This window comes from Natator depressus, chromosome 11, assembly GCF_965152275.1.
Source record: "Natator depressus isolate rNatDep1 chromosome 11, rNatDep2.hap1, whole genome shotgun sequence".
NCBI lineage: Eukaryota > Metazoa > Chordata > Testudines > Cheloniidae > Natator > Natator depressus.
The window spans coordinates 38,551,437-38,573,315 of NC_134244.1; the positions used below are offsets into that span (position 1 = coordinate 38,551,437).

Below are 21,879 nucleotides of genomic sequence, written 5' to 3' on the forward strand. Positions count from 1 at the left end.
AGTCACAAGGCAGAAGTAGTAGTGTAACAGAATTTAGCCTCCATTAATTTTAAATAGCAGTTAAATTTCTGTCTGTGTTTGGACTGAAATTATCTTCCATTTTCTGGATCAGAAGAGAATTGTTAAATGTCCTAAAACTCCATGGTGTAACACTCAAGACTGAGCTCCGACAGTGAGGGTTGGTCTGGAAAACAGTCTCCAAACAATGATTACTGAGGCTAGTGATCTAACAACTGTGGCACTATTATTCCAATCCATTGCAATGTATGGACCTTGAGTTTCTTGAATGTAGTAAGTGCTTATTTTTAAATTTGGCAGTGAAATGCTTTGATAAACTCCCATTGCCTTCAGTAGGAACAGGATTTCACCCCTTATGAATTTAGTTTTCATACAGCATCAGTGTAAGCTACCCCAACGATGTGCTGGAATTCCAACCTGAAGGAACCACCTCTACTATTGACAAAATATTTGAAGCCATGCCCATTCAGGCTTTGGTTTCTCAGCTAAGGCTATCACTAATGTTGCCAGTTAGCATTAAGAGTGGCGCTCAGACAGCCCAAGATTTCACTTAACCTCTAAAGGGTAAAGCTGGTGGGAATCCAATCATGCCTCCAGCTTTCACCCTGACCACACCACACGATCCATCGTCTACAGCCAAGCTCTGTGATACAACCGCATTTGCTCCAACCCCTCAGACAGAGACAAACACCTACAAGATCTCTATCAAGCATTCTTACAACTACAATACCCACCTGTGGAAGTGAAGAAACAGATTGATAGAGCCAGAAGAGTTCCCAGAAGTCACCTACTACAGGACAGGCCTAACAAAGAAAATAACAGAACGCCACTAGCCATCACCTTCAGCCCCCAACTAAAACCCCTCCAACGCATTATTAAGGATCTACAACCTATCCTGAAGGATGACCCAACACTCTCACAAATCTTGGGAGACAGGCCAGTCCTTGCCTACAGACAGCCCCCCAACCTGAAGCAAATACTCACCAACAACCACATACCACACAACAGAACCACTAACCCAGGAACCTATCCTTGCAACAAAGCCCGTTGCCAACTGTGCCCACATATCTATTCAGGGGACACCATCACAGGGCCTAATAACATCAGCCACACTATCAGAGGCTCGTTCACCTGCACATCCACCAATGTGATATATGCCATCATGTGCCAGCAATGCCCCTCTGCCATGTACATTGGTCAAACTGGACAGTCTCTACGTAAAAGAATAAATGGACACAAATCAGATGTCAAGAATTATAACATTCATAAACCAGTCGGAGAACACTTCAATCTCTCTGGTCACGCAATCACAGACATGAAGGTCGCTATCTTACAACAAAAAAACTTCAAATCCAGACTCCAGCGAGAAACTGCTGAATTGGCATTCATTTGCAAATTGGATACTATTAATTTAGGCTTAAATAGAGACTGGGAGTGGCTAAGTCATTATGCAAGGTAGCCTATTTCCCCTTGTTTTTTCCTACCCCCCCCCCCGACGTTCTGGTTAAACTTGGATTTATGCTGGAAATGGCCCACCTTGATTGTCATGCACATTGTGGGGAGAGTGGTCAGTTTGGATGAGCTATTGCCAGCAGGAGAGTGAGTTTGTGGGGGGGGGGGGTGAGAGAACCTGGATTTGTGCTGGAAATGGCCCACCTTGATTTTCATGCACGTTGTAAGGAGAGTGGTCACTTTGGATAGGCTATTACCAGCAGGAGAGTGAGTTTGTGTGTGTGGTTTTTGGAGGGGGGTGAGGGGGTGAGAGAACCTGGATTTGTGCAGGAAATTGCCCATCTTGATTATCATACACATTGTGAAGAGAGTGGTCACTTTGGATGGGCTATTACCAGCAGGAGAGTGAGTTTGTGTGGGCGGGGGCGGAGGGTGAGAAAACGTGGATTTGTGCTGGAAATGGCCCAACTTGATGATCACTTTAGATAAGCTATTACCAGCAGGAGAGTGGGGTGGGAGGAGGTATTGGTTCATGGTCTCTGTGTATATAATGTCTTCTGCAGTTTCCACAGTATGCATCCGATGAAGTGAGCTGTAGCTCACGAAAGCTCATGCTCAAATAAATTGGTTAGTCTCTAAGGTGCCACAAGTACTCCTTTTCTTTTTGCAAATACAGACTAACACGGCTGTTACTCTGAAACCAATCAGACTACAGTGGTCAACAGAGCCATCTTCAGATGGTGCCATTTTTCAGTTACCAGTTGCCTGGGGTGAATTTAAATAGGTTTACAACTACAGGTCACCAATTATCAGACCCAAGACATCTCCTTCCCTCCGTGACAGTTTGTTTAAAAAAAACCCACAACCCAAACCAAATAAGCATCAGTCTTGCTTTGGTTTAGAACAGTAAAGGCTAAGGTCTGATGCAGCAACCTTGTGCCACTGACAGGCACTGAAATGTCTCTTAGCATTAAAAGATCAAAGTGGATAATCCCCTTCCCCCCCACCCCAGTTACCATTTACTGGATTTAAGCTTCCTGTATTTTCTTGTTTTCTTCTCTCCTGCTTTGATTCTCAGCTGCTCAGTAGCTTTTGTCTGCTTCCACTAATCCATGCAGCTGCTCTTTAGTCTCTTTTCTCCAGTCTTTTTGTATTGTCCTTCATTTTCATCTACATGTTATGGGAGAGACACAGCTAAGTCAATTTACAGAGTCACCTACATTTTTTTCATCCTACCCTTTTACATAAGAGAGAGAAAATAATCCAGGAGCCATATTATCACTTTTATGGAATACTATAACAATGTATCCATTTGTGCTGTTTGAATTTTTTCTCTCTCCACAGATCGGCCTGTTCTTGTTTAGCTTTAAAGTGATCTCGAATAGCCTCCTCAGCTCACTTTTTTTCCTCTTCAGCCTTAAGAATATCCTGTTCAGCAATATGGTCCTTTAAAATAAGAAAGTGTCCAGTTGTATTTACTGACAAGCCTCTAAATCTCGGTAAAGAGACGATGGTCATACTATGTCAACTGAGAGCAGTCTCTAGGTATTTGAGGGCAGACATTGTCCCATAGCCATAATGCGTATCCTTGCCAGTATTCAGGATAATTTGGTCTGGAGAGCCATGGGGTCAGGAACTCAGCTCTGCAGCATCCATATAGAACATTGCACTCCTAAAGCTAGCATACCTCAACATCTGGGACTTCCTCTAGCACTGGAGAACCCCCAAGTAGCATAAGGGTGGAATAGCAGCTCCTTTGCCACCTCCTCCCAAACCTCCAAGAACAGGAGCTGTGAAGAGTGGAAAGGAGATGTATCCTGAGCTTTGGCAATCCCAACAAGCCCCAGGCCATTGGCAGCTGCATTAACTTAGCTCAGCCCTGAGCCTGCTCCTCGGGATCAGACTAGCAACTCAAGAATTAGGGGCGTGAAAGTACTGTCCACCTTTGTGCTTATCTCTCCACCCAAGCTGTGATGACGTCCAATGAGTAACAAGGATGTGGCTAATGGTTCTTACTGGACAGCTATATTTAAACTGTTCTCAGTTCCCATGAATAGTTGTTTTAAACATGAATCACCCCAGCTGCCTGTGTCAGTAGTGAAGCACCTGCACTGAGAGGCCTCTCGCTTTTCCTAGGATGTCCCTTTGCTTCTTAGAACACTTGTCTAACCAGTGCTTTGCTCCCCACTCTGCCTAAGTACATTCAGACCTGTCGCTGCAAAGGTGTTCAGCAGGTACCATCTCTCCTGTTTTTTGTAAGTATACAGAGGGACATATTTCAGACTTTAGCACTTTTTTTGTGTTCACACTGCATTTGTGGCCACATCCTGGCTAACAATATTGGAATATCTAACCTACTAACAGAAAAACATGAAAAAGTAGACTTTTCTTTCCATGTGGCCTGACGCAAAGCACCCTCTTTTTGAAAAGAGGCTAGAGTGCATACAATGCATTTAGTAAATTGCAAATCAGCACGAAACAGCAGATGCAGTTGACTGTAACAGAGAACAGCTGCTGTGCTGAGAGTGGGGTTGTCTATTTATAATGGAAGAAGCTGATGAAGAAGTAAAGGAGTATTTCATACACTTACATCCTAAACTTACAGCTCTAGGTAAACCTTTTCATAGGGGGAGTTAAGCTGCCACACTCATCAAGGTGAGAATATATGTTTGATGTTTTCCCCAACATATTAGAAAGGGTGATGATCCACAACGTTATTGCATGGCCTACCACTGTGCGTGTTACCACCTTACTGAAAATACTGGGCTGACTTTAAAAATAAAAGAATGAAGCATGAAATACATGACAGAATGGCATAGAAGAAATTACCTTAAAGAGCAAACCTGATTTAAAATAGCAGGTGTAGGTGCATGGCTTCTATCATGTTTAAGTCTAGAGCTGTGATTCAACAATATCTATCGAGTTAAGCTTTTGTGTCAACCCAGTGAGCGATTTGGGGAAAGGAGAAGCTAGAACTAATAGTAATAATCTATAAGATAATAAATAGCCTGTGTGTACAGAGACTTTTTTTTTATTTAGAGGGTTATATTTAGTTAAGTATGCTTATTAGTAAGTTATAGTGTCTGTATTCAAATTGTTATTTTTTTATTATATATATTCTTCATATATTGAATGTTATTGTAGGTAGGTGGAATGCATTTGTTCCTATTTAAATAAAATCCCTATTTTTTTGAACAGCCAGTTGTATTATCTTGTCTACCATTAAATAAACTTTTATCAAGGTGTAACACGCACCCCAGCTCTCACCTGCTGAGTAAATTATACCACCATTGTAAATTGTACCACTAAATCTTGATCAGTGGTTTTGGGATGGAGTGACCCTCGGATGTATTTAAATTATAACACACTAACCATACTCTGTGAGGTCAGTTATCTACACGTGTGCACGGGAGTGTGCAAGTATCTGTGCGTATGCATCACACATCTCCCATCACTCACCTAGTTAACCTCTCTCTAGTTCCCACCATCTTCCACACTTTCCCTAGGCTCCATTTTGCAGTCCTTACCTTGTCCCCCTCCATCCTTCCTCTGGCTTCTCTCTCCAGTTTCTCCTCTTTCCCCTGACTAATCTCTCCAGTCCCTACCGTTGTTCTCTCTCTCATCCTGTGGTCTTGGAGGACTGCTATAGTCCTAAAGAGTAAACAGTCAGTTCACTTACCTGGATTGTCTAGCCTGAGCCCTTCCTGCTCTGGTTCCAACCCATTATGGTAAGAATTGCTAAATAATTGTGTCTTGGCTAATGCCCTGAATAAGAAAAATGCCCCCTTCTTTGTGTTTGAAGAACCATCTTTGGGTGTAAGGTTGGGAGCTCTGAAATTTTTTTGAGAATGTGTGGGTAAAAATGATGATTAAAAAATGAGCCACGGGGACAGGGAGATGATAAGCCCCAAGTAATGATTTAATGAAGTGGTAAAAGAAATTTTGAATCTGACACATTCCAGTTTTTCAGAAAAATTCTCTATATTCCTATTTTAAGCATCACAATTTGCAAACAAATCAGTTGTTCCAAGCAAAAATTAGCAGGATGGAGAAGAAATAGGTTTGGAATGGAAGATTAGATATAAACAGTGCCTACATTATAAAAGTTAAAGAACCAACTCAACCAAAGCAAAGAAATTACAAGTTAAAAAGCTCTACTTTCAAGTTGTTTGGACCTTGCTTCTGTGCTATAGTTACAATAGGGATATAATGTGATTCAGAATGTGTGTATTAAAAATACACATTTACATGTAGAGAATGTTCTTTTTTAAATGGCAGGATTTTTGTTAGATAGCTCCAAACAATATTCTTTGTTGTCTTTTGCGTCTGTGCTGTCTTTGCAGCAGCAGTTGATCAAAGGGTGGAATTTACACTGCAGCACATACTCTCCTGCTGATAACACTTAAACTTGTGCAAAAACAAATACAAGGATATATTACCACAATATGGCTCCTGCTGCACTAGAAATACAGGCAAATTACATTTTTCCCAATCGATCAAAGCACTTACGCATATGCTGACCTTTAAACAGTGAATAGTTCCATTTAAGTCATCAGAACTATTGTGTTCATGTTCTGATTTACTAAGCATGTATTGAAGTGTTTTGCTGGATCAGGGCCTTATATTGCAAGCTGTGTATATATCTATAGTCATCTACATTAAGCATTACATGTTTGCAATCAAATTTCCAATATTGACACATTAAACATAGTAGAATAGATTTATATAAATGTATGATTCAGATTTTTTAAAATAAAATGTTGTACCAGACAACATGTTTGTAGGGAACCTTGCAGTGATTGGTTTGTAAGCATCTAACCCTTTTTCACAGACTGCAAGGCCAGAAAGAATCATTAGGAGCATCTAATCTGACCTACTGCATAAAAGCATACAGACCATTTAGTGCCACAGTAATTCCTGTAGCAAGCTTGTAACTGCTGCTTGAATTATGGCATATCTTCTAAAAAGGTATCCATTCTTAAATTAAAGACTTCAAGTGATGGAGAATCCACTATATACCTTGATAAATTGTTCCAGTGTTAAAGATTTACGCCTTATTTCCAGTTTCAGTTTATTTAATTTCAACTGCCAGTTACTGGACCTTGTTTATGCCTCTTGTTGTGTGCTAGATCAAAGAGCCCTCTTCTTCACATGTAGGTGTACTTACACACCATGATCGTTACCTCTTAGTTTTCTATATAATAAGCTGATAATATATTTTTACACAGAACCTTGAAAATGGCATATAAGCTGAGTATGTGCAACATGTTCGCCTTGCTGTAACTGTTTTGCATGTATTTTTTGTACTCAGAATAACTTAGTAATGAAATATTTTAGTGATGAAGTGGGTTCTAGCCCACGAAAGCTTATGCCCAAATAAATTTTTTAGTCTCGAAGGTGCCACAAGGACTCCTCGTTCTTTTAGTAAAACTATGTTAATGAAAGCTGGGCCTACTATAGTTAAAGTTGTGTAACAGCAGCAAGGTAGTTATTAGTTTGTTGCAAGAGTTGATTCAGATTTTAAGAGAAAAGAAATTATATACTGATAATGAACTAGTGCTCTGGATGCTGATTGATTAAATTCAGTAAAGAGTGGAATCTGAAGAAATATTTCATGTGGAATGTGAAATTTGTATCAAAGTACTTTTAGCAATACTAAATGTTTTTTTCATATCTTTCATATCTGTTATTTAGTATTTGATTCTCATGTATTTCCTACACTTTTGAAAAGTATTTGGCATCTTTTGAGGATAATTTTTTTCCTTAGCACTCTGATTATAACAATGCAAGAAGCCAAATGCAGCACTTTACAGTGTACTCAAGAGTAGCTGTAAAAGATTGAACTTGAAACTTACAAAATTGAAACTAAAATATTCTATTTTTTTAATATGAGCCTTATATAAAGTAAGGTTCTACACTGGTTATCAGTACATCATTCAGTACATCTTCAGTTCTGCTTCTGTATTTGATTTAACATAGTGACTTTGGTAAAATACAACTTTCAATGTTTAGGAAAATACACTTGGATCCCTATCAACGTTCCATATAGTACTTATGGCTTTTCTAGTTCCTTTCATGGGTTTCATACAACATGGATCATTTACCGATTTATTGGACTTGTTTTTGTAAAGACTCCAAAGAGTTATTTTTACCATGTAAAACCAAGTCTTCCCTTAGTTTGCTGGATGTTACCATTGGTATTTAGCTCTTTTATTTCTTCAGTAGTGTTACAATTATAAGAAGGTAGCTGAGTGCCATTGATATCTCGTGCTTGGTAACTAGGTCTTATTCCTCCTCTTTCTCTGTAAACTGGTCCATGCCCACCACCTGCCCCTTCCTTTGCTGCTTTGAGAAGAGGATAAATATTTCGGGCTGTCTTGGATTCTGAAGCAATTACTTGATTTGCATATTCTTGAAATTCCTGCTCCTTGCAAATTGCAATAACTTCTTTCTGGGCCTCATAGTTCAATTCTACTTGTTTCTCATGCTGTTCTTTTGTCCGTTTTTCAACCTGTTTTGGGGAAGGGAATAACAAAGCTTAAATATTTCCACATGGTTAACTTGTGGTAGAATAGCTTAACAGGGCATAAAGTCGTGGAAGTCCTTATGTGACATTTTTTTAATAATTGGCTGTAAATACCTTTCTGATAAAAACAATTATTTGTTAATCACAATCTAACTCTAGTTAGAAATCCGTAACTGACATTCTCCGTTTGTCCAGAGAATAGGTACAAAGTGAGCAGTAACCATGTGCTAGCAATGTGCCTGAATACTGATTCAGAGAGACCATTATCTGCAGCTGAAAGGGTACCTCAATCAACGTCATTCATTCAAGTCTTGACTGCTCAGTTAATTCTTACCCATATGGTTGCCAATTTGCGCAGACCATGCTAAACTATCCCTAGATTTTGCAGATCCATGTACAAAATCTGATTTTTGGGAACCTAGGCAGACTGCAGTACTCCCATAACATATTTGTATGGTTAGACTTTGGCATCTGAGCAGGAGATGGGGTGCTTGTCACTGGCAGATGGTTTCAGCAGCTGAGAGGGGACTGGACAATGGTAGTAGTCGTGGGCCTATGAAGGGTTGAGCCTCAGTGTTGATCTATTAAGGTGATGGGGCAGCACAGCAGGCTGGGGAAGTCTCCCAAAAGCATGGGGCCTTGTGATGGCACATATTTGGCATACGGCTAGTGTTGGCACTGGTAGGGGATTTTGTGATACATGTCCACTGACAACTGGACTGAGACACCAAATGCTATTTTATATAATCCAACCTAGCAGCCATCATCAAAAGGGGACATCTTTCAGTCCACACTGGGCTTGAGTCACACAAGGTGTCTGGAGATGAAAGGATCTATATCCTACTGCCAATCCTGTGAACTAACGCTTTCCCCACTCATGTATATAAACTCTGCTTCACATTCCCACCCTTGCGCTGTGAAGACGTTGGTCCCTGAGAAACAACTCTTGAAGCATTATGTTTAAAGGGATAAAAATAATTTTCTCATGTTTCTCTTGTTTTGAACAGTACTGTGATAATATAAAGATTAGGTCTCATGCAAGACTCCTATACCATAGATGTACTTTGAAATAGCTTTGTAAAATGTCTGACAGTCTGATAATCCCCCTAGTTACCATTTGCTGGATTTGAGTCTCTTGCATTTTTATGTTTTCATTGCGATTTCTTCGTTTCTTGTCTTTCTCCATTTCCAGATAGATGCGGTCTGCTTCCCTTAGTTCATGAAGCTTTTCTTTACCCTCTAATCTCGCCTCTCTTTCTCTCTCTCCTTTCATTTTTATCTATATTTTATAAAAAAATAAATAACTCAATTTGCTAAACCAACAAATTTGAAAACCATATTTTTCAGGCATATTTTATCATTCTACAGGCAAGTGACACTAAAAAAACCAAAGGCCCATAATATTAAGAAGCAGTGAAACATCAGCAAAACATTTCCAAAATCTAGTAATTCCACACACCTATGAGAGTTTCCCCTCAACTCCAAAGCTTTACATAATTTTTCTCAATATTTCCTAATTTTATCAGTGATTGATTAATGATGTAATGTCAGTCACCTGTCAATAGCCAACCAGAGTCGCTTGGAAAATCCCCCAGTGTTTCCTTAAAATGCTCATTTCATTATAACAGCAATTTTCAAACTGGCCGGTACACCACTTACTGGTGGTCCTCAGAGAGCTATCTTGTGACATGGTTCTGGTTACCCCATTGTTTTCAGATACTAATTTCCATTGAAAGTTGGTTAAAAAAATCATTACTTTTACTTTTCCACATAAGCAACTGTTGTAGAGGTTATGAAATCCAAAGCAGGAGGTACTTTGGCTGCACAGTTGTGAACAAGAGAGGTTATTCCCCTGTTCAGAAATGCGGTTAACAGCATGAAAATGTTGCAAACCCTGCACTATGTATTTACATGTACACATTAATGCTTTGTTGAGAGGTCTTTACTATGCTGGTAAAGAAGTCAAGGACCCAAGGATTTTTAATACTTTACTTGCTCACTAATCCTGGTGATTAACACATCACCCAATAAGAGGTCATAGCTTTGTTGAGCCCATGAGTTTTAGTGGGTTGTAGTCAAATTGCCTGGAAGAAGCTGTGCTTCAGGCCCTCACCCTTGAGGGTTGTGAGAGGCTAGTCCCCTAGGAACAGCTCTTGAATCGTCACACTGCTTGAGTGGTATGCCAGTGATGTGTTCAGAGGAGTGATCAGAAGAGCACGTGGATGATTCTAGGAGGAGTGTGCATGAAGGAGACTAAAAATGGAAGAAGCAGGGACAATGTGATGGGTCAGATTATTCTGCCTCATTAAGCAGTCTGAAGACCATCTCCCTCACCAGGCAGACCAAGGCCTCTCTAACGCCTGAGGGAGAGCAGCCCTCATTCCCTACTGACTCTGAGCTTGCAGGAGAGCAGGAGCATCAGCTAAGCGATTAGGTTACAGCTCCTAGCCAGTATGCCCTTCTCACTAAAAGTGCCAAGTGATTATATTGGTTGTACTAGCTCAAAAAACTCTGTTTGAAATAATGAATATTAAAACTAAGAGATTTGCATCAATTCTCAATGATAACATAGACTTTCACTTTTAGTTGTTTGTGACACACAACCAGCCTGTTCATATACATTTTGTCTAAAGACTTGCTATCTACTTTAATTGTGAGATGTAAGTGTTGAACATATGTATCTCCCACCATGAACTACAAAAACTATTGCTTTTCCCAAAAATATTTATAAGAATGACTATACACAACCACATTAATGTAGCTTTTTCCTTAAGTATCTTACCACGGTGGCTCTGTGTTCTGCAATTGATTTCAATTCAGCTTTGGTTTTTTCTTCTCTCTCTTTGAGCTCTTTTTCCCACTCAGCTTCTCTCTCTGCAACATCTCTAGCAACACGTTCATCTATCCTCTCAAATGTCTGTTTCATTTGTTCAGCTAGACGGTTAATAGTAATATCCCTACGCTCCTGCATTAACCTATAGCGGAACAGCAATTAATGCAACATGTCAACGTTAAATAGATAAACCTGGTTTCCTTACAACTATCTCACTGGAATCTAATTATATGTAAGTATCTGATTAAGAAATCCGTTTTCCCCCTTCCTTTTTCTGTCTTTTCTCCCTTTCGTCACTGAAAGGAAATCACAGCCACATCATCATGTTGTTTTCCATCAGGATTTAGATAGTTTGGAACTGGTAAGAGAGTAAAAGGCTTGCAGACCAGATGAAAAGCCCACAGCTCCAGCACATGGATGTGGGGCCCAATGTCCTGCAACAGTAGCTCTCAACCTTTCCAGACTACTGTACCCCTTTTAAGAGTCTGATTTGTCTTCCCTACCCCCAAGTTTTACCTCACTTAAAAACTACTTGCTTAAAAAAACAGACAAAAATACAAAAGTGTCACAGCACACTATTACTGAAAAATTGCTTACTGCCTTATTTTTACCATATAATTATAAAATTAATCAATTGGAATATAAATATTGTACTTTCATTTCAGTGTATCGTATATAGAGCAGTATAAACAAGTCATTCTCTGTATGAAATTTTAATTTGTACTAACTTCACTAGTGCTTTTTAGGTAGCCTGTTGTAAAACTAGGCAAATATCTAGATGAATTGATGTACCCCCCTGGAAGACCTCTGCGTACCCCCTGGAAGACCTCTGCATACCCCCAGGGGTACGCGTACCTCTGGTTAAGAACCACTTTCCTGCTAAGTCCACAAGCCTTAAAGACCAGTACGATCAAGGTGAGTACCCAGCTCACCGCACATCATCTGTGACTACAAAGGGCCAGTAGAAGGGGAACTCCTTTCAGACCTTTTCCTCTTTCATAACCTCCAAATACCATGAAGCACTTTGGTCCAGGTATCCATGCTGTAATACTGTATGATCTTTTTTGCTGACTTAAGCGTTTAGAATGTTGTTATAATCATGTGACAAAGGCATAATTCTGAATCTATACTTTATTTAATTCTCTAACATTTGACCCACCTGTTCATTTCAGCTTCTTTTTCTCTTCTCAGTTTGGCCATATTTTGTTTTGCTCTAAAGTGAGCTCGAATTTTATCATTCTCCTCTTCTTGTTTTTGTTCCTCTACAGCTTTAAGAATATCCTGGTCAGCAACATGCGCCTTTCAAAAAAAAAAAAGTGTCCAATTATATATACTAAGACAAGTAGCTAAATCTTTTTAAAGAAAGAGGAAAAAATCTGATAGAGACTTAAACCATACTATGTGAAATTATGGAGGTGCCCCTAGGCCTGCAGCAGGGAGAATAAGGTTCTGGAGGAGAGAAGCTTCTAGAAAAGGATCATTGTTCTTGCCCAGCCCTGAACTGCCTTACATTCTGAGAGCCAAATTACCACAAGTTGCTGCAAAAGTAACATTAATATGCACCAATATTCTAATGCACACACTATTCATGCCAGCAACAGGAGATATCAATGCCATGCATGTACATGGTGCTCACTGACCCAGCAATGGGGCCTGAAACACTTGATACATGTCCCCTGACTTCAAGGTGCTACACTGGAAAAGCCCTCTGTGCTTCTTGTCAATGAGCACCTGTAGAAAGGCTTCTTCACAGGTGTGAAGGAGAGATGGACTCGGGGTGCACTACCTCTTGGGCTCTGACATTTCTGGCCTCTGCCAGCTGCAGACCACAAATCAGAATCTGAGTCTAAACTTTACAGGGGAAAGTCAGTTTTATTTCCTATCCCACCTTATTGCCCAGGTTCAGTTTCCTTTTGAAGTCTGCGTGAAGCTGAGAATGATGAAACTGGACCTACAGTGCATCATCATACGTTTCATAGTTTCAACAGGACAATATTATATTTTTCACTTTGTCTTAAACTGATGTGAGACATTGGGCTTAAACAGCTGCCAATGTTTCATCCCAAAGGTGGCTGTATTTCAGTGGTGATACAATTCCTGTATTGTGTACACCAGTGGTTCCAAACTTGTTCCGCCGCTTGTGCAGGGAAAGCCCCTGCCAGGCCGCACCAGTTTGTTTACCTGCCACGTCCGCAGGTTCGGCCGATCGCTGCTCCCAGTGGCCGCAGTTCACTGCGGCCAGTACATCCCTCGGCCCGCACCACTTCCAGCAGCTCCCATTGGCCTGAGCAGCGAACCGCGGCCACTGGGACCAGCGATCGGCTGAACCTGTGGACGTGGCAGGTAAGCAAACCGGTGCGGCCTGGCAGGGGCTTTCCCTGCACAAGTGGCGGAACAAGTTTGGGAACCACTGGTGTACACACAAATTCTGCCCTTTAATGTCTGTGACCTTTTGAAGTCAATAAGTTGTGTGTGTGAATTTAAGGGCAGAACTTGGCCTGTAACTTGTGAAATGCATCCTTGACAATATTTACTGTTCAATCAGGAGTTGCATGATTCTCCTGCATAGCTAGGTGCGCCATTAAAACATTGATTTTTCCCCCCTGCTTTTGCAGCTAGGAAGCAGTGTCAGACCTGCTAGTCAAGGGAACTATCTAGGCTCTCCTCACTTGAGGAGAAAACCTCAAATCACTCTGCCTTTTAGGCGTGGCAGGAGATTTCTGGTCTTCAGAACATATGAAAAAAAACCCTCTAAGCCGGAGCTCCTCTCTATGTCAGGGCATCCTGGCATAATCCAGGAGGTGCTCCACAAAGCTTCAGCTAAATGTGAGAGGAAACCTCTATATTTTTGGCAGCAAGACAGCACAGCACCCCTACAGCCAGGACTATAATTCCAGGAGCTCTGGCCGCAGCAGCAGCCATCAACCTCTGGCAGTTCCCCCTTAAACAACAGAGGCTATGGCTACACTAAAGAGCTTATAGCGGCGCAGCTGTACTGATGCAGCTGCGCCACTGTAAGCTCTCTAATGTAGCCACTCTAAGCCAATGGGAGAGAGCTGTCCCCTCGGCTTACTTATTCTAGCACCAGCGAGCAGGGGGGCTACATCGGCACTTAAATCGGCATAAATTGTGTCGCTCAGGGGTGGCTAATTCACATCCCTGGGTGACGTAATTAAAGTTGAGTTAAGTTGCAGTGTAGCCAGAGGCAGGAATATCAACACCTTCAATGTGTTTTTAAAAGGCAACTACCAGAAGAGGGGGTAGTAGCTAGGCCGCTCCCATCAGGAGTGACATCAGAGGCTCCACCAGCAGATATTACCAAGGCCACTCCACATATTGAGTCAACTCTGAAGGCTCCTTCAGAGCTTCCTCACAGGCAAATGTTGGAATGACAAACTCAGCTAGCTGCAAGGAGATATTTGTACTTGCTGTGACAGATATGGCAATTTCCTGCAATATCATGGACAAACCTTACTGAATTAAGTATAAGTATTTTAGGAGTTCGTTTTTATTAAAAATGCAACTGCTTATGTATTATTGTGGGATTTTATGTAATGGGGGGTGGAGGCAGGGAAGGACTAACATAAATGCAGGGAAGTGTCATAAGCTTCCAGGGTCTCATTTAACAATGGGCCAAACAAGAAGGAATGTTTGGGATAAACAAAGTTAAGTGGGTTTCATAGGAAATATATGGGAGAAGGGAATGAAAATTCCCACCTCCGGACCCACCCTTTTGAAGCTATGACCTGAGGAAAAACCCATGGTCTATGAAATACCTATTCTCAGCTCAAAGGCCCAGGCAGTATAAAGGAATGACTCACAGATTCATGACAGTGTTGTGAATTTGTAACCACTGAAAACCCCATGTGGAGGTTGAAGGACTGACCCAATAACACAGCCCTTGTTGCAGTTAGGGTGATCTCTGATAATCTTACTAATGTGTGTAGGTTCTTTTATTGTTTTAATGTTTTTTCTGTAATGCTTTCACCTTAAGAAATAAATGTAATTACTCAGGACAAGGCTGGTGGTACCTTATCACTGTGGACAATTATTCTATATATAGCCTCTGAGAGAAAAGCAAAGCACACCTGCTTAGGCAGTCTGATTTCTTGGGAAGTACACAGTGTAGGCAGTGAACTGTGCAGCCTGGAAATATCCAAATCAGGAGTGAGTGAGAGGTGTGTCTCTTGCCCAAGAGACATGACACCTGGGAGCCAGAAGCCTGACAGTGGGTGCCCTTGCTAGACACAAGGTGGAAATATAGGTGCAGTTGTCCTGAACTGTGACATTTGCCTGATAATTTTCTTCTGCTAGTAGCCAGTTTCACTTATTCCAACTAACCGTGTGGGGAACTCTCTCTCCATTGGCTTATCTGGACTTTTCTTATGCAGTAGGTGCATAAAATTCAGAAGGGAAATGTTTTCCCGATATCCTCAATCTACATCAGGGCCAGATTAAGAAATAGGCACCTATGTTTAGGGCCCCAAGTCCTGGATTCATGTGATGAGGTGAAAATCGCAGTTTACTTTGGTTGCAAAGAAAAGCCCGAAAACATGACTCTAGTATAACTGATGCAGAGATATCTGCCTGAGTCTGCAAACAGCCTGAAACAACAGTTCTGAGTGGTGTGAACTGCTCCATGCACTTCAATGAGGTGTTAACTCCAAAATCTCCTGCTCTGGGGGACCTGCCAGCTGCACTCAGCAAAGGACTCTCACAATGCATTTGGCAAACTGCAAATCAGCACGAAGAGCCAGGTTTTTAAAAGAGCACAGCACCTAGCAGCTTCCACTGTTTTCAGTGAGAGCTGTTAGGTTGAGTTTAGCAACTCTGAAAATCTGGTCATTTATTTAAGTATGTAAATATAAATGTAAGTCCCTAACTTTAAGCATTCTAGTTGAAAAATGTTGGGCTTTCTGCTTTTCTGTTACTTACACAGTGCATCTTCCTATGTTCAAGTTTTTCCTCCAGTTTCTTTTCATTTTCTCTCTGCACTTCCAATTCATATAACTCGGTCAGTCGTTGAATCTCTTCGCCTTCTTTTTTTGCCTCTAATTTGTCTAATTCTGCCTGGTGCTTATGTTCCTTTATTCTGAAGTATAAAATAAAATATTAATACTAAAGAGGTAAGAAAATGTACACAGTACATAATGGACAAAGGTGACACATTTCTAAGAGTTAAACAACATTCACAGTGGTAGCCGTGTTAGTATGTATCAGCAAAAACAACGAGGAGTCCTTGTGGCACCTTAGAGACTAACAAATCTATTTGGGCATAAGCTTTCGTGGGCTAAAACCCACTTCATCAGATGCATGGAATGAAAAATACAGTAAGCAGAATATATATTATAGCACATGAAAAGATGGTAGTTGCCTTATCAAGGGGCGGGGGGCGGGTCAGTGCTAACAAGCCAATTCAATTAAGGTGGAAGTGGCCTATTCTCAACAGTTGACAAGAAGGGGTGAATACCAAGGGAGGGAAAATTACTTTTGTGCTGCTAACGAGGCCACTGCAATCAAGGTGGCCCATTTTCCAACAGTTGACAAGAAGGTGTGAGTATCAGTAGAGGGAAAATTACTTTTTGTAGTGACCCATCCACTCCCAGTCTTTATTGAGGCCTAATTTGATGGTATCCAGTTTGCAAATTAATTCCAGTTCTGTAGTTTCTTGTTGCAGTCTGTTTTGAAGATTTTTTTGTTGAAGAGTTGCCACTTTTAAATCTATTATTGAGTGTCCAGGGAGACTGAAGTGTTCTCCTACTGGTTTTTGAATGTTACAATTCTTGATGTCTGATTTGTGTCCATTTATTCTTTTGCGTAGAGACTGTCCGGTTTGGCCAATGTACATGGCAGGGGGCATTGCTGGCACATGAGGGCATATTTCACATTGGTAGATGTGCAGGTGAAAGAGCCCCGATGGTGTGGCTGATGTGGTTAGGTCCTATGATGGTGTCCCTTGAACAGATATGCAGACAGATTTGGCAACGGGATTTGTTGCAGGGATTGGTTCCTGAGTTAGTGTTTTTGCTGTGTGGTGTGTAGTTGCTGCTGAGTATTTGCTTCAGGTTGGGGGGCTGTCTGTAAGCGAGGACTGGCCTGTCTCCCAAGATCTGTGAGAGTGATGGGTCGTCCTTCAGGATAGGTTGTAGATCCTTGATGATGCGCTGGAGAAGTTTTAGTTGGGGGCTGAAGGTGACGGCTAGTGGCGTTCTGTTACTTTCTTTGTTGGGCCTGTCCTATAGTAGGTGACTTCTGGGTACCCTTCTGGCTCTGTCAATCTGTGTCTTCACTTCAGCAGGTGGGTATTGTAGTTTAAGAATGCTTGATAGAGATCCTGTAGGTGTTTGTCTCTGTCTGAGGGATTGGAGCAAATGCGGTTGTATCTTAGAGCTTGGCTGTAGACAATGGATCGTGTGATGTGATCTGAATGAAAGCTGGAGACATGTAGGTAAGTATAGTGGTCAGTAGGTTTCCGGTTTAGGGTGGTGGTTATGTGACCATCACTTATTTGCACTGAAGTGTTCACAAAGTGGATCTCTTGTGTGAACTGCTGTCTGAACTGAAGGCAGGTAAAGTATCAGAATTCAAAATCAAAGTGATTCATTTTAAAGCCATTGGCCCAAATCCTCAAGCCAATGCTTGACCCAAGTACAGAATGAGAACTTAGTAACTCTGGGTGTTGTAAAAGGAATTTTTTCCCCAACTCACATGGCAGCAGCAGAATTTCACAGAGGCAGTAACCATCACAGCCCTAATGTGCTCCTTCCACTGTGGGAAGAAAAGGAAGATATACCACAACCTTGTACGATGGTATTCTGAAAGTTGACGCACAAATCCTCCCCATCTTCTCTGCAGCTGAACTACACTAGTGCCATTGCCAGAAGCCCTTTATATTCAAAGAATGGAGCAGGATTTCCTCATAATGGATTCGTGCAGTGCAACATTTGAATTTAGTAGCAGCTCCTTAGAGTAAGTTTTCAGATATCAAGAAAGAGACAGAACCACTGATAATTCCTTTCCAGGATGATTTGTTTGCCAGCCATGTTGTCCCTGAAAGGGTTAACTGAGAAACAGGATGGAACTCTGAGGAAGTGTCTATAAGCAATTGGGAGTTTGGAAGGGTTGGGGCACTGCCAAAGAAAGTTGTTAGACATGGGGTCTGCATCTGGGAGTGTCCTTGAGACCCAGAGCTAGAAATAATGTCTAGTCGCTACCAAGATCCAGGGGGCTTAGAAGCACATGGGATCCAGTGATTGGTTCCGTGAAAGACTGGTATCCTTCCAGAGAGTGGGGCTGGGCCAGGTTGTGACAATTACATTATACTTCTAGCAAAATTTACTAAAGTATGCAGGATGGAAGATGTGCTCAGTGAATTAGTACGGAGCCCCAATTTTGTTGCAATTTTTATGATATCTGCAATATAAATTTCCTGGGAATAAGATCTGTTGATTGTAGAATAGCCTCCTGAGGAAAGTAGTATAAGTTCCTTCCTAAAGGAAGCAGTGGGGCTTTTAAAACTGGACTGTTTTAAATATTAGACAAAATATTAAACTGTAATGTCACTAGAATTCTGCATGGCCAAGAAGATGGAATGGATGATCTAATAGGTCTTTCTCTCTCTATTGAGAAAATGACAGTGTATTTTGTTTCTGTTAAAAATTCCTGGTAACTCATTTGTTTAGCAGATGAACACTAGATTTCTTTTAACAACAGTAGTTTAACTCAATTTATTAGTCTGAAACAGCCCTGTTTTACTTACTGTTCCAGATGGTCTCTGCAAAGTGCCTGTCGATTTATATAGCGTTCATATGCCTTTTCCTGCTCTTTAAGAATAGCTTTTTCGCGCTCACGTTCCATTTCTTCTTCCTTTTTTTTGTAAATATCTGGCTTTGTCTTTTTAAATTCAATCTGAGCATCTCTTTCCTTTAGGACCTCAGTAAGTAAAAGTGCTTTCTACAAAACGGAATTGGAACATTTCATGTTTATTTTATTACACATTCATGTATGTTCAAAGAAACAATATAATTTGAATTAAAGACAATAAACCATCTACAAACATGTAACCCTTTCACTCTCTCATTCTGATAATATTGATAAGTTTTGGCCTGTTCTATGGCCTCCTTCCGCTTTGCTGCTTGAAACTGTGCTTCCTCCAGATCAAGTAGTTTTCTTTCTTCTTCCTCCTTTTCTTCTCGCAATTTTTTAGCTTTAAGTTTCCTCTGTGCCTGGCCCTAAATGCAGATAAAACTCATTTCCATTACAGATCACACTGAAAAGAACTGACTCAAAAATCTACAACTTCTTCAAAAGACAAAATCAGCAAGAAGTTGATTATACCTACTTATGTCTAAAGTGAACAGTCAAACAATTTTTGTGCTGCTGTCCTGTGTTTTTAAATATCTATTAGAAATTTAAGTGTATAATAAAAATGCTTTGCAGTTAAAAAGCATATTTCATATGAGGATCTCAAAGTGTTTTATGAGTAGTTATAGTAAGCTTCACATCACTGGATAAAGGATATGGATCACTTCTATCACCCCTGATGTGCAGCCATCTTTGAGATAATAAGCAGCAGTTTAACAGCACTGCACTATGTAGCAGTTTAGGACAGGAAGTAAAGAAAAGATTTGCCCACTGAAATATTTTGAACAAGAATCCTGTAGGGAGAAGGGAAAGACTGGAGGCCTGGTGGGCAAGCAGCTCCATTGGTAGTCTGCAGGGAAGACGGAGACCTTCTCTTCACACCTCTTACTCTCTCCTTCTCTCTATGATCCTGTTTTAAACTTATGACATGACATGGGCAGGTCTATGGTGTACCTAAGCAGGAGACAGAATTAATAAGCAGGGCCACCAAAAAGTAGACTCTGGTTATAGTGAAACTCTTAATAGAAGTGTGTGTGTGTGTGTGTGTGTGTGTGTGTGTGTGTGTGTACATTGAGAAGGGAGGGAAAGAGTGCACTCTGAGTGTTCTAATGTATATGACAAGTAACCCTCCAATTTCCAAACGTACATATCACTTACTGCAATGGTGTTGGGCCAGTTTTTCACAACTGCTTTGGAACGTAAGTGCATATCTTTCCGTTCTTTCCTCTCTGCATGAATCCGTGCTGCTTCTCTAGCTGCACTGTCAACACTGTCTCGAATCCTTACCCATTCTGCCTTTGGCAGAACAGTAACCTGGTGCAGATCCACTCCAGTTGGAAGAAAAATACTATCTGGAACATTATATTCTTCTAAACCATTTGCTGCTATGTGAAAGAAAGAACAAAAGAATGAGTTCACTCACTTTGTAGCACTTCTGGCCAGAAAATTGTGGGTTCAAACCCACACCAAGATTTGGACTCCTACCCAGCGCTGACAGTAAAGCATCATATTAGTTTGACTCTACAATGTAATGTAATTCTAGTATCCAGGAGCAGGAGCACAGTCAGAACTAACCCTCAGATCCAGAGCCTCATGTTACTTGACAGACCAATGTGTCTTGTTTTCCTGTATTTTTCAGGCCCTCAACTCCTCCTGCCAGTCATTAATTTTCAGGAAATGTCCTTCATGTTGGTCATTACTGCTTTAAAAAAACAGATATTTGAGTAACGTTAAATTCAACCTTGCCCATCTGGTTTGTAAGAGTACTGTATGACAAATCTAAAAAAGGGGACAACTTTTACCTGTTCTGACAATGATGTTTAAAATTAAAACCTACTTTTAGATAAAATCACTTCTCTGCTAATTGCCCTTTGCATGGTGCACTGGGCCTGGTCTTCAACCTCTAAACAAGGAGATTTGCACAAACCAAGTTTCAACAGTAGTATACTGTATGTAGCCATGATTGTTTAGCATAGGTTGCATCTTTATATAAGTGGCCTGATTTACTCCTACAATAGTTTCACATACCTGTAACTCCATTAATTTCAGTTGAGTTACTCCTATGTATACCTTTGTGAGAGGAGAAACAGGCTCTAGAAATCTACTTGCATGTCTCCAAGAAGCCAGAGCGGGGAGGGAATTTAAGACGGAAGGTTTTTACCATGTGAGATACTGCTTTCTCTGACAGAGATATTTTATGTCTGTTTGTTCTTTGTTTACAATCTCTATTGCCAGTTTTCTTAAAGGGTCACCCAGCAAAGGACTGGATAAAGGGGGTTGTACTGTATTTCCCCTGCACTCTTGTGTGATGCCAGGGCTCATTTGGAGTGAGAATGGAGAAAGAGGATTACATCTTCTTCTTCAATGCACGTCACATCCTACACCTCTTTAGGCTCAGCATCTAACCCGCTGGTTCCGGGAACTGGTAATGCCTCCCTTGTGTCCTGGCATTGTCCCCTCTGTATGTAAGTGTGCTGTCTTCCTTGGGCCTGGCATGTCAGCTCCACGTTTGGGCACCACGTCCCCCACCTGTCTGGGCACCACCACGTCACACATGTAGGCACCATTCACTTCAAATGTCCCTCACTTCAATGGCCACCCCTGTTCTTCACCCCCACGTAACTGCGTTACTGGTCAGTGTAGTCTCCCCTCCCTCAGCGTGCCGCCGCGGCTACGGGCCAGCGACACCCAAGGAAGGAAGCCCCGGGGTTGTGTGGTGCATTAGCCAGGGGGCGTATCCGTCTCTCCTGTGGGGTCTTTGCCGCACACCGACCCATCCCAGGCCGTGGCACAGGTTCGCCTGGCCCGTGCACCACGTCGCAGGCTCCATGGCCGGGCGCTGCGCCCGCTGGGGCCTGGTACGACACCACACGGCTGAGAGGTGCACGGCCTCGCCCCCAGCCCGCTCTTCGCACCACGTCCCGGCACCGTCCCCCGTCTGTCCCCCGCCACTCGCGTGTCGCCCCGAGCGTGGTCTCCGCGTAGCCCCGGCAGCCTCGTGTCACTCACGCGTGGGCTCCCGTCTCTGGCCTTTGCGCCTCCCATACAGCACCGCGGGCCTGGCGGCCGCGTCCATAACCCTACGAGCGGGGCCGGCGGGCGCCCAGCGCGCTCGGTGCTTGTGTACGGCGGTTACCAGGCAACCGAAAGGCGGAGGGAGACAGACGGCACGACTGGCGGAGAGGGC

General features: G+C 41.8%; 1 protein-coding gene across 2 annotated transcripts; it reads right to left on the bottom strand.

Annotated features, from left to right (window-relative positions):
* Positions 1 to 2,624: 2,624 nt before the first annotated feature.
* CFAP210 (cilia and flagella associated protein 210) lies at positions 2,625 to 21,878 on the bottom strand. Of its 2 annotated transcripts, XM_074967519.1 has the most exons (10): positions 21,702 to 21,878; positions 19,851 to 20,077; positions 18,887 to 19,060; positions 18,589 to 18,782; positions 15,765 to 15,921; positions 11,989 to 12,128; positions 10,779 to 10,971; positions 9,111 to 9,275; positions 7,623 to 7,981; positions 2,625 to 2,640 (listed from the first exon to the last, which is right to left on the bottom strand). In XM_074967519.1, coding segments are annotated over exons 1-10 (1,677 nt in total). In that variant the 5' UTR covers positions 21,769 to 21,878; the 3' UTR covers positions 2,625 to 2,639. The 2 variants fall into 2 exon arrangements, with proteins under 2 accessions (XP_074823620.1, XP_074823619.1); XM_074967518.1 differs by lacking the exon at positions 2,625 to 2,640 and having other exon boundaries at positions 5,381 to 7,981.
* Between the last annotated feature and the right edge of the window lies 1 nt (position 21,879).

Excerpts from the sequence above, each read along its gene's own strand:
- CFAP210 (XM_074967518.1), bottom strand. The coding sequence starts at position 21,768 with ATGGACGCGGCCGCCAGGCCCGCGGTGCTGTATGGGAGGCGCAAAGGC. Across the intron at positions 15,922-18,588 it reads TGCAGAGACCATCTGGAACA|AATAAAGGAACATAAGCACC; the intron begins GTAAGTAAAACA and ends TTTATACTTCAG. Across the intron at positions 12,129-15,764 it reads AACATAGGAAGATGCACTGT|GCGCATGTTGCTGACCAGGA; the intron begins GTAAGTAACAGA and ends TTTTTTTGAAAG.